The sequence below is a fragment of the Gambusia affinis genome, linkage group LG10 (genome assembly GCF_019740435.1).
Source record: "Gambusia affinis linkage group LG10, SWU_Gaff_1.0, whole genome shotgun sequence".
NCBI classification, from domain to species: domain Eukaryota; kingdom Metazoa; phylum Chordata; class Actinopteri; order Cyprinodontiformes; family Poeciliidae; genus Gambusia; species Gambusia affinis.
Window position 1 is genome coordinate 11,336,312 of NC_057877.1, and position 12,394 is coordinate 11,348,705.

Here is a 12,394-nt window from a genome sequence, read left to right on the forward strand (position 1 = left end):
GATACAATGAAACAAGATTTATTTATTTATTTTCATCCAACAACCACTTTCAGAGACGTGCAGAGAAAAAAACCCCGAGGAATATACTCACTACACATTCGTATGTGCCCTGATAATCCTTGCATGTGGCGCCATTTCTACAGGGATTCGACTGGCACTCGTCCACCATCTCCTCACAGTAGCTGCCAGTGTATCCTGACTGGCACTTGCACTGATGGGAGTTCCCCACGTTAACACAGTGGCCCGCATTCTTACATACACGTTCCACTACCAAACCTGCAGTAATGTAGACAAGGACCGAAATGTTTAGAATGTAACTTAGAACAATGATATTGAGCAGAAACATCAGGTTAAGATTTTCACAGAAAACGGGTAGTTCGCAGATAAAACAGTTGTTCATGCATAACACTGGCATAAATTGCCAATTGTTTTGAAACTGAAAAAAAATCCCTAACCACTCCTGGCAGCGTAGTCCTGACAGGACATGTTGGGGACATCACAGTAAAGTCCTGTCCACCCCATCTGACAGTGGCAAGTCCAGGATGTAGCTGTCTGAGAGCAGGTGCCACCGTTCTTACATTTCACCTGGTTGCACAAGTTTACATAGTTCTGCAAAAAAAAATCAAAAATCAAAAATCTTTTAAATGTAAAAATGACAGCACAAAGTCAACAAAAAATATCCACAGACATTGAATATTTTTGAAAAAAAAAAAACCCAAAAACGAATCATCCCTTTATAACTGACAAAATATCAGCTGATTCATCATCCAAAACTGAACAAACATTTCTTATAGTACACCCTAACCATCACTGTAATAAGCACTTTACCTGACAGTTCTGTCCACTGTATCCCACAGGACAGGTGCAGCGGTAAGTCCCCAGGCCGTCTGTGCAAGTGCCTCCGTTTTTACAGGGCTCAGAATCACATTCGTTGTGCTCAAACTCACAGAACGTTCCGTAAAAACCATGCCGGCAACGGCAGGAAAAGGTATTAATGTCATCAATGCAAGTTCCGTTATTGAGGCAGGAGCTGGAGAGAAGAATAACAGGAAAGTAATGTTTGATGTCTGTGAAGGATTAACAGCAGAAGATTTCTTCTCTATCTTAACATTCCTTTTGTATGGATAAAAAGTTGATCCACCGGCTCACCTCTCTGTGCATTCAATAATGTTGTGTTCACACTGGATTCCATTGAAGCCCGGTAGGCACCTGCACACGAAGCTGTTCACGTAGTCATGGCAGACGCCTCCATTCCTGCAGGGCTCGCTGGCGCATTCATTCACATCAGTCTCACAGCGATCCCCTTCAAAACCCGCGCGGCAATCACAGGAGAAACTCGCCACTTTGTCCACACAATGGCCTCCATTCAGGCAGGGGTCTAGTCAGGGCAGAATAAGGGAAATAGAGGTGATTTATGACAGAAATGATCATTTAAATACAATATGGAATTCACTTCAGCCTTCTATTATCCCTTGAGAAACCCCAGCAATATGTATATGCTACTTTTGCTGTATTAAAAGGCTATGGCTCAAATCTGGAAGACTGCTTAAAAATATTCATATTTTTAAAAAATAATAATAATAATATAGTAACAAGAATATTTTTTACATTTAGAACTGTTGTCTAAATTAATACAATTAGCCTAAAATAGCTAAGTACATGAAAGAAACATTGAAAATGTTACACTTTTTACTGTTTCCTATAAGGGTGCATCTCTACTAAAATAAGTGTCACCTTTAATGTTGCTAAATTAATGATGACATTTACCAGTAACATATGTGTCTATGTGTATTTGATATGTATATTTCAGGCTGAAGTAATTTTAAAAGACTAATTTGTTTAAAGCAAAAAAAAAATAAATAATTAAAATCTAAAATATATTTTACTGCAGACCATAGGGACTCAGGTGAGTGTTTTTTAAACCAGCTGCTGCTGGATAAAAGGCAACATAATCAATGTGGCTGCCAATTATTGATCCATGATCATTGTTTTGTGTTTATTGTTTTGTTGATAAAATATAAATATGACTATATAACTGTATGATGCTCTTGCTTCAGCTTTATGCACACAACATTCAAAAAAGAGAAATTACCAGTACAAGTTTTATTTAGGTAACTGTGCAAATGAGGGGAATACATTAGTTTCAGTAAAACTCACTTGGTGAGCAGTCATCTACATTTATCTGACAGTTATGTCCGCTGTATCCACGCTGACATTGACACACGTAGCTTCCTGGGGTGTTAATGCACCGGCCACCGTTCAGGCAGGGGTTCTTCATGCATTCTTTCACGTCTTCATTGCAGTGTTTTCCTATTTACATAAATGAACTCCGTTAGCAAAGCCAGCAGCATTTAAATTGTGCACCACATCACATGTCTGTCTCAGACAGGTACCTTGCCAGCCCGGGCGACATCGGCAGGTATAAGAGGTATAATCTTGCGATGGGAGGCAAACCCCTCCCCTCTCACATGGATGGGAGGCACAGGGAACCTGCTCCACCTCACAGTGTTTTCCTAATGTGGCAGAAAATATGTACAATCAAACACTTTTCACACAATAATAAAGAAGCTCAAGCTGCCTCAACTGCTTCTGACAAAGCTTGGATTTTCATGGTGATGTAAATGTGACATTTCTAACCTGTGAATGGAGGATTACACAGACACGTGTAACTGTTGACTCCATCTCTACAAATGCCGTGGTTCAGACATGGCCCTGATGCACACTCATCTATGTTCTTCTCACAGTTGACCCCTAACGAGGCAAGAAATAATTCTGCTCAGCTTTCGCATCTCCTTTTAGTCGCTGTTTTGGAAGAATGCTTTCATCTAACAACTACTTTATAAAGCCTTCATTGACTATCCTGAAATACACACTGGTTAATGGGAACATCATTCCCAGGTTCCAGGGAAGTAATATTTGCCTAATCAATTCATAGCTCTACCTCTGAATCCTGGTTTGCAATGACAGGTGTAGCCATTGAGCAGATCCTGGCAGATGGCCCCATTTAAGCATGGATTCGGCAGACACTCGTTCTTCTGCTGCTCACAGTGTTGCCCAACCCAACCGGGCTTACACTCACATCGGTACCTTAATGAGAGAAAAAACAATAATTCAGCCTGTGAAGTCAGTTAAAGGCATCAGTTATCTGTGTCCTTAGCTATGAGTCTGATTACCATGTGTGAATATGAAGTCGGTTTAATGTAAAAATGCAAAGGTGCGGAAAATATGGAAAGTTTAAGAAACAAATTGCTATTTGAATCAGTAGCACAAAAAGCTACAATCAAAACATCTAGACAAGATGGGTTGATGGTAGCTAACAGACTGTTCCTTTAGGTGGGATAGACTCATTGTTCAAGTTTCTTTACCCTCGTTATGTCCACAGTCAAGACATCCATGTCCTAAATGTTTGATTTTAAGTCTTTCATTTAATGACAAATGATGATGAGATTCATTTGAAATTTATAAATAGGTTTTTACAAAGTGTTTTTGTTTGCAAGAACAACCAACAAGATGAACAGAACTTCAAAAAATGTCAGAAAATCAGTGTTGACATTGATTTTTACGATGAATAAGAACTAGAATAAAGAAAACAGACTACTTAAATGACTTCAGATGGTAACTGGATCCACTTGGATAAAATAACCTTAATCTGCCTCTTGATCTCAATGTGAGGAGAAGAGTCAATACATGTTCGGGCTGTTGTAATTAATACTTAAAAACAGTTTATTATAATTTAGTGAATGCAATTTACTCTTACTTTGGCTTTCAATCAATCATTAATTTCAGACATAATTTCCAAAGGGCAGACTTATCATGTGTAAAGGCAGCATATAACGCAACTATAACATTTACAACAAGCAGAAAGCAAATATTAATTTAGTGTACAACTAATGTTCTTATTGACATTGAAGCCCAGGAATCAGTGGTTTTGAGTACCCGTGTTGCTGCTCGATGCAATCTCCTTGAACACAAGGCTGGGAAGCACAGTGATCAGTTCCTGAAAGGCACAGCAGGCCGTAGGTGCCGGGTGGGCACAGACACTGGAACCCATTCACTATGTCCACACAGGTTCCCCCACTCATGCATGGGTTTGAGTTACACTCATTGATGTTGACATCACACTGATCTCCTGTTGAAGAGTTATTCAGGTGTAAGTCACATTGAAAAGTTCAGTAGCATACTCGGACTAAAACTAAATTGATTATTATTAGTGATTTCACTCAGGCTCAGAGCAAACACGTACCTGTGTATCCAGGGGAACACACACATTTGTACTCATTGATGCCGTCTTGGCACTCTCCGTGCTTACAAGGATTGCTGGCACAGTCATTCTCATTGATCTCACAGTTCATGCCTGAAGAGAAAAGAAATGCAAAGATGAGGACAGTTTAAGTAATACCTTACTGCTGTTGCTGCAAAAGCTTCATGTTGATTGGCTGATGACCAATGCAAATAAAGGTTGGAGTTAGAGAAAACACTAAAACTCTTACTGTGGAAAGAGACTTTATCTAAGATTACACCACTAGGGGGCGGTGGACTCAAAGTAAAGCACATTTAGCAAGACCTTATAAAAGGAGAACTGAGATAGACTAAGTAGCACACAGGAATGTTGCAAGCACAACATAAGTGCTTAACATTATTACACTGCTTACTAAAGGTGAAGTGAGAAATGGGATAGAGAAAGAAGGGGAAGGTACAGCAGAGAGGAAGTGGAGCATAACATCTAGTAGGGTGACCTGACGCTCGGCTTAGTAAAAACAGTACCAGTTTTAAGGGTGGTACTGAACCCAATAATCCATACAGCTTTTACGTTGGTGGCACTTGTTTCAAGCAACAGACATTTACATTTCTAAACATCCAAAATGCACCACAAAGATTTGAGTTCTCCAACAACAAATTGGGAACACATCTTCACAAAGTTAGCATTTAACAAAGTTCTCCATTAAACTGTTCAAGATAGAATGCATGAAGTGAATTTGTGCATGTGAGCTTTAAATGGAAAGAAATATATGATATACTTAGTGGCAATAGGACTTTCATCAATGTTTTCTATGTTTAAGGATTAGTAATCCACTAAATTCTACTAGCTTTTTTCAAACAAACATGACTCAAAGCATCTAATTACAACTCTTACTACTATAAAAATAATCAAGGATTTGGTGTGAATTTGGGCAAATAATGTTTAAAATAACTTCATATTAACAAGAAAATGTGATGCTATATTAACTACAAACCTTACTTAAATGCCAACTATAAAGAATTTAGGGCCATAAAAACTAACCAACACTTAAACTATTAAACATTGTTAAATCAGAATTTGCATTTCCCTTGTGATAGAATTAAAATAATAACCTATATTAATACTAATCAGTATGTTGAAAGCCCTGCTGAAGGATGCAGAGACAGCCGGCACCAGCTTGTTCTAATCAGACGGCTGCTCAGAAGAAGGACATCCTATTCTTCTTGTTTATAATAAGAGTTTTTAGCATAATGGTGTTGATTAGCCTTATACAGGCATGCTGTTTGTAGTAAATGTTCTAGTTTATCTTATGAAACTGTGAATCACGTTGTATCCTGTTTTGAGAGAGCTGAAAAGTGCATTGTAACTAGGGAATGATTGAAATAAAAAGAGAGGGTGCGGCAGGACGTATTTTCGGAGCAGGTGGAGATTGTAACTGAGTACATCTCTGTCTGTTCTCCTCACGAGTTAAAAGAATCTAACTCTCTCTTGTCTTTCCTTGTGTCTGTATTTGATGTTGTACGTGCTTAAGCCTGACACCTTGGTTTTCAAAGTATATAAGTAATTGAAAAAAAACACACAAAAAAAACACAAAAGAGTCTTGTGCAGCTGTAGCTATAGCTGCTACTATAGCAAATACTACCAGTCACCAGTCTGACTGGCAGAAAACCAGCAGGTGAAGCTGGGAAGCATCTTGCCCCACATTATCAGGGCTGGCATTCCTCAGGGCTGTGCTCTCTCCCCACTCTTCTTTTATCCCTTCAAAAAGGACTACACCTCAGTGGTGTAATCTGTAAAACTCCCAAAGTTTCCAGATGACTCCAGTGTTAGTGGTGTGATCCAGGATTTTGGTGAGTCTGCCTACATACAGGAAGGAGGTGGCTCTACTGATCCACTTGTGCGATCAAAACCACCTGAAGCTTAACCCACTCAGGTCAGTGAAGATGATGGTGGACTTCTGGTGAATACTCCCCACTCTCTGTCCTCTAAACAACAAAATGTCTCTAACAGAGATATGGATCCTTTCATATCAAAGGATCCATCCTCATGCACAGATACTGTTCAGAAGAAGGCCCAGCAAAGACTGTACTTCTTGTGGCAACCCAAGATCCACCATCCAGGACTTATACAGGTCGAGGATAAGGAAAAGAGCAACTAAACACTCTGCAGACCCCGTACAGCACTGCATAGCACCGTCTGTAAAGCTGCAGCAGAGACAGGTTCTGCCTCCAGGCTGTTTCTCTGATGAACAATTAACAATGAAAGTGCCCAGACAGATAACTTGCATATTCACACTAATCCAACCATGTTTTCCTCATTTGTAAAAACACTGTATGTACACACAATCACTTTTCATATACTCATATCTAAAATGTCTTCACTGAGGAAAATGTGGAAGTCAAAAACAAATTCCTTATTTGCATTCACCAACTTGGGGAATAAAGCTGATTCTGAATAAATAAAGATTCATTTTTCTAAGAAAAACAAGTTGGGCCAATCACTTACCTGAGGTTCCTGATGGACAGTTACACTGGTATGCATCAACCAAGTCAATGCAGCGCCCTCGATTTTGGCATGGGTTGCTGAGGCACTCCTGGACCTGGATGTTGCAGATGGAGCCTGTGTAGCCAGGGTAGCACTCACAAGAGTAGGTGGCAATGCCATCCTTACACACACCGTGATGACAAGGTGGTGGATCGCAGTCATTGATGTTCTCCTCACAAAGCAGACCAGTAAAGCCTATGAAGAAAAGTTCTTGTTAAAGTGAAGACATAAGGAATTGAAATAGTTTTTCAACTGAAGCCAAACGTGGCATTCGCCTTCACCTTCTGCACATTCACAGTCATATCCATTGGGTCGATCGATACACTTGGCTCCATTTAAACAAGGCGTACTGGAGCACTCATCTATGTCTATTTGGCACATATCTCCGCTGAAACCTGAGGACATTTTATAGAAAAAACAAGCTGAAGTAAGCAATGTGCTAAGCAAATTCTAGAAGACTTGGATCTGTCAGAGAAATAAGTGAAAACAGGTTTGTGCCAAACTGACCTGCTGGGCACTGGCAAACAAAACGGCTGACCTGGTCCACACATTTACCCTGGTTCAGACAGGGAGAGCTCAAACACTCATTCACATCGGTCTCACAATGAGTCCCCTCAAATCCTGTAGGTATTAGGGGAAGCAAAAAATAATAATTATGTGAGTGGATTTACATCAAGCTGGCTCAAAAATTGGCACAAAAACAAACAAAAATACTGTAGTTTTTATTTTTTTTCTTATTCTTTTTTTTAAATGAAATAATCCACCTGCATCACTTTACTATTCCAAACAAAATGAAAGTGGTTTCATTGCGTTGACTAATATAACCAAGTTAAAAGTACTATCTGGGCAGACATATGTTGTCTGAATGATTTCTAAGCAAAAATATGAAAATGCTTTAAAAGTCACAAAACATATTTTGAAGTCTGTTGAAGACAGACAGACCATGTTGCCGATTTTGTTGATTCCTTAAAATCAGCTTAGGACACTTTTAGTCAGACAAAGTTTTTAGTTAAATGTTCTACTTCTTGTTTTTAACAGTTATTCTTACTGTCTTAAGACCACATCGGACCACCTTGTGATTTTATCTATGAAAGGTGTAGCATAAATAAAGTTGCCTTGCTTTATTACTTACAAACAAAAACAAAGTCTGACTATTTGAAAAAGCTTCATTTAAGGTTTCTTTTTGAATTTGTGTGGTGATTTTCAGCTTCTTAGGAAGTTACCAGGCATGCAGATACAGCTGTATTCCCCGATGCGATCCAGACATGTGCCATCATTCAGGCACGGGTTGGAGGCACATTCATTGACATCTTGTTCACACCGAGGCCCTGAGTATCCTTTGACACAGTTACAAGTGAAGGAGCCGTCAGTGTTCACACACTGACCGCCATGCTCGCATGGGTTAGGACCTGTTAACGAAAAAAAACAAAAAAACAATTGAAACCACACAAAAAAAAACAAAGAGCAGAAAGCTAAGCAGGAAAATATTTCCAGATGCTGCCTCACCAATGCTGCATTCATCTCTGTCTCTGTTGCAGGTATTGCCTATATATCCCGGTGGACAGTTGCAGTTAAACATCCCAGTGATGGGGTTGGTGTCGCAATGTGAGCCCTCTCTGCAGGGGTTACTGATGCAGGCATCGTCTCTATGGCAGAGCAAACCTGACAAAAACAACATGTTAGAAACATTTAGTAAAAACGATCTATTCCCATGTGAAGTAAAAAAAACAACAAAACTTTTGAAACGGCTCCTGAAGCTCCTGCCTGTGCTTTAATGGGGCTTTTACACAGAAACTAAGAAGACAGGAATACTATTTCAACAATATCTCCAAGCAAAAAATAAAAATAAAATAAATCAGTATCAAGTTGAAGTGACACAATACTCTTTTCAAAGGAAGAGTGAAAATCCATATCAAAGTATTTCTTTCACTATCTTCTTAATATAAGCGCACCTGTCTTTCCTAGGGGACAGACACAGATGAAAGACGCGACACGGTCGATACAAGTAGAGCCCTGGCTGCATGCGGCTGTGGCGCAGTCATCGATGTTCTCCGAACAGTCGGGGCCGCTCCAGCCGTTGACGCACACGCAGACGTAGCTACCGATCAAGTTGCTACATGTACCGCCGTTCTGGCAAGTATTTGGCTGCAGCCGACACTCGTCCACATCCTCTGTGCAATGCTGACCTGTGGATGGGAAATGAACACAGAAGAAGACGTGTTAGAATAACACTCTGGGTACCAGCTATCATCTTAACTGAGGTAGGTGGATTTCTGGTGAAACGGCATAACCAGTGGGTTATATATTTTCAATCTTTGTCACTTTGGAAAGAGATTGAAAACATATAATAACTGAACTTTCCCACAGTGTCCAACTTTCTATTAGATATTTATTCCTTTGATTGTGTTTCTGAAGGCTGGTTTTAAACTCATGCCAGGCACTTGAAAACAGATTCAGATATATAAATATTTTAGTTTTTTCTTTTTCACCAACAGAGGACACGTTTCATTTAGAATATCTTTGTACAGATATTTGAAATTACTACAAATGTATAGTTTTAAATAAATATTTAAAGCCATGAGCCCAAAAGGACATGTCTAGACCAGATCTAGGAATGAGATTAATTTAATCCCAACTACAGATAAACATAAGATTCTCTTACCAGTCCACTCTGGAGGACACTGACAGTTGTAGGTATTGACTCCATCTATGCATGTTCCTCCATTGGCACACTGATGGCCAGGACAGTCGTCAATGTTGTTCTCACAGTTAGTTCCATTAAAACCTGGGATCAATAAAATACAGAGTCATTTGTAAAGATATGGCGCACATCGATTCAACGGTGTGCCCATGGAGACAAACAAACAACTATTTTGAACATTAATTTTAGAATAAAGTATGTCCTGGTGCAATATAAACCATACAGGAGTGTGTTTGTTGTTTCCACAAGCTAAAAGCAACAGGCTGCTATGTGGCTAATACAACAAAGATCAAGATCCAACTGTTTGCACTGCAAACAGCACAGAGTAACAATTAAAACATTCAAATATGACTGTTATTTTTTCATAACGTGTAACAGTTTTTAGTTTTTTTTTCCAATGTTTACATCTCAGTAAGAGTGTGGTGGCAGGTGTGCTAGGATACAAACTTAATGGTCCTACCTGGAAGGCAGTGGCATGAGTAGGTGGTTTCAGAGGTCTGGTGACAGGTGCCTCCGTTTAGACATGGTGAAGGTGAGCAGGGGATGTATGAACTCTCACAGTGAAGGCCCGTGAAGCCTGACTTACAGACACACCTGTAGCAAAAGGACAGCTCACTTCATTCAATAAACTCCTTCAAACTCAGCATAATCTGTCTGCTATTCCTTCCAAGAAAAAACATGTGGAAGTAGCAACGCTTTTCAAGTGATCAGTGGAAACTCACTTGTAAGAGCCAGGGGTGTTGACACACTCGCCTTCATTCTGGCAGGGAGAGGGTGTGTCTGCACATTCATTTGTGTCATTAAGGCAGCGCGGCCCGTTGTAGCCGGGAAGACAGGAACAGGTGTAGCTGCCACCAGGCAGAGAGCTGCACCTTCCTCCGTTGGCACAGGGACTGGAGAGGCAGCTGTCCTCATGCTCACAGCGTGGACCTGGGAATTGGGGGAACAAAGCGCTTAACGTTGGTGCATTAGATGTTCTTGGTCTCGATAGAAAAAGTGACACTCTACAGATGTTGAGGGATTAGACATCAAACCTGCATGGAGTTCCTCAACCTTAAAGGGGCAGTATTATGTATTTTCCAGGCACATAATGCCATTTTACGGCACAATCGTAATTATGTTACCTTCAGTTGTTTTAAAATGTGTCAAAGCAACACTTTAGTTATGTCTTTGATGAAGGACATAACTAAAGTGATTAGGTATAAGATTATGTAAAGCTCAAAAAGTCAATTTTGCATAACACCCCTCCTGCCATTAACCTTATATAGATGGGAAAGCGCTGGCTACCTGAGTAAATAGCCCATTAATTAAGAAGCAATGTCACATTGTTAGACTTGTGCTGCTCTATAATAAGCAGAACACCAAAAAGTAAAAAAATTTCCGTACAACAAACATGTTTATTTGAAAATTAAAACAAAAATTGGCTCGAATTTATTCCATTTTGCCATATTGAGTTTTCCAATTTTGCTGGAGAACTCTAAGCAATCAATAAATGTTTATTTACTACATTATTGTTATGTTAATTATTACAGATGTAAATATATGTCATATTGTTAGAGAAATAGTGGCAGTAATATTTTTTTTTGTTTGATGTGAAAGTTTTACATGTATTGTGGTACATTTACGAAAGCCTGTCATAGACTCACCTGTGGCCCCTGACTAATTTGTGCCCATTAGTACGTTCTAGATTTCTCAGTAACTTTGTATTGAGGTAATAGGTTGGTGAAAGAGGCGAAGATGGGCAAATTGTGAGAGTGTGTGCTTTGACGGGGCCTAACGCAAAAGAAAGTCAGATTTTTTCAGCCAGATATTAAGCGTAGCGATGACTCAACAGTGTGACATTAAAGGGGAAAATGCAATAGATTAGGCAATCAGAGCAGTTTCAAAATGTTTAATGGAATTTCCTGATCTGAATATTTGCTAATAAAGCTCTTTTTCACTTCATAAACTCCCTTCTTCTCGTGACACTGCCAAAAAAAAACAAAAAAAAAACAGCTGAAACAATTTAGGGAAGTTATTCTTATGAAGGGAGTAATGCCACTGTCAGCAAGTTAAAAACCTTTAGTCCAGAATTAACTGCTTTAAAGCTTCAGAAGCAACAAAAACTAAACAAAAATAGACAGCTGGGTTATCTTTCAAATAATTATGGGAAGAGCTTATTAAACATCATCTCACCTGTCCACCCTCTGGTGCACTCGCACTTGTACTTGACAAGGGACAGCAGGGTACAGACTCCCTTGTTGGCGCATGGGTTGTTTGGATAACACGTGGAGTTTTGGGGAGTTTGGCAGTGCTGTCCAGTGTAGCCGAGAGGGCAGGTGCAGGAGGCGCTACCAGGAACAGGAACCCCAGCTAACATGGACACAGAACAGTTCCCCCCATTCAGGCAGTATCCTGGTTGACAAGGGTCCTTGTGCTGACAGTACTCTCCCAAAAAACCTGGAGCACACCTGTATACACAGAGGGAAACAAAAACATAGAAATTATCGATCAAACGGACAAAATCACAAAGGAATTAAAGCTAACCAGCACCCAGTGCAGACAATGCAACAAAAAAGCATGAATTGAAGAAGCAGACAATTGTGTGTGTGTGTGCTTTAAAGAGACCCAAACAGACAAAACAGGAGTGAGTTTCAGTGAGGTGGATGTAGGACACCACATCAGACAACTGCTGCCAAATGCAGCAAGTATCATCTGCAAAACAAATCCTGTTCTAAAACACACATCAAAGAGCACCAGAGAATACTTGTGCCTAATTACTCTCTGCTGCTATAAAGTGGCCTAAAGAGCAGTGTGTGGGGAACCACATCCCTCTAGGAGAGTTAGAAAGAAAGTGGTGTTCAGTTAGTTGAAATATTTAAGGGGTAACTGATTTTGCTTATTCAAAGTCTTCTCATGTTTGTCTTAGT

The 12,394-nt window shown here is 39.8% G+C and overlaps 1 protein-coding gene across 1 annotated transcript in view; it reads right to left on the reverse strand.

Annotated features, from left to right (window-relative positions):
* Window positions 1–12,394, reverse strand: part of notch2 (notch receptor 2) — a 49,750-nt gene that overhangs the window by 10,108 nt on the left and 27,248 nt on the right. Inside the window, exons 3-22 of the mRNA XM_044128656.1 lie at window positions 11,661–11,935; window positions 10,208–10,415; window positions 9,946–10,079; window positions 9,447–9,569; window positions 8,737–8,970; window positions 8,291–8,446; window positions 8,008–8,193; window positions 7,292–7,405; window positions 7,066–7,179; window positions 6,746–6,979; window positions 4,244–4,354; window positions 3,937–4,129; window positions 2,942–3,087; window positions 2,638–2,751; window positions 2,394–2,513; window positions 2,158–2,310; window positions 1,150–1,378; window positions 829–1,030; window positions 456–609; window positions 92–276 (exon numbers count right to left, since the gene is read on the reverse strand). Of these exons, the coding sequence (XP_043984591.1) occupies window positions 92–276; window positions 456–609; window positions 829–1,030; window positions 1,150–1,378; window positions 2,158–2,310; window positions 2,394–2,513; window positions 2,638–2,751; window positions 2,942–3,087; window positions 3,937–4,129; window positions 4,244–4,354; window positions 6,746–6,979; window positions 7,066–7,179; window positions 7,292–7,405; window positions 8,008–8,193; window positions 8,291–8,446; window positions 8,737–8,970; window positions 9,447–9,569; window positions 9,946–10,079; window positions 10,208–10,415; window positions 11,661–11,935 (3,385 nt within the window). The remainder of the gene's footprint in view (window positions 1–91; window positions 277–455; window positions 610–828; window positions 1,031–1,149; window positions 1,379–2,157; window positions 2,311–2,393; window positions 2,514–2,637; window positions 2,752–2,941; window positions 3,088–3,936; window positions 4,130–4,243; window positions 4,355–6,745; window positions 6,980–7,065; window positions 7,180–7,291; window positions 7,406–8,007; window positions 8,194–8,290; window positions 8,447–8,736; window positions 8,971–9,446; window positions 9,570–9,945; window positions 10,080–10,207; window positions 10,416–11,660; window positions 11,936–12,394) is intronic.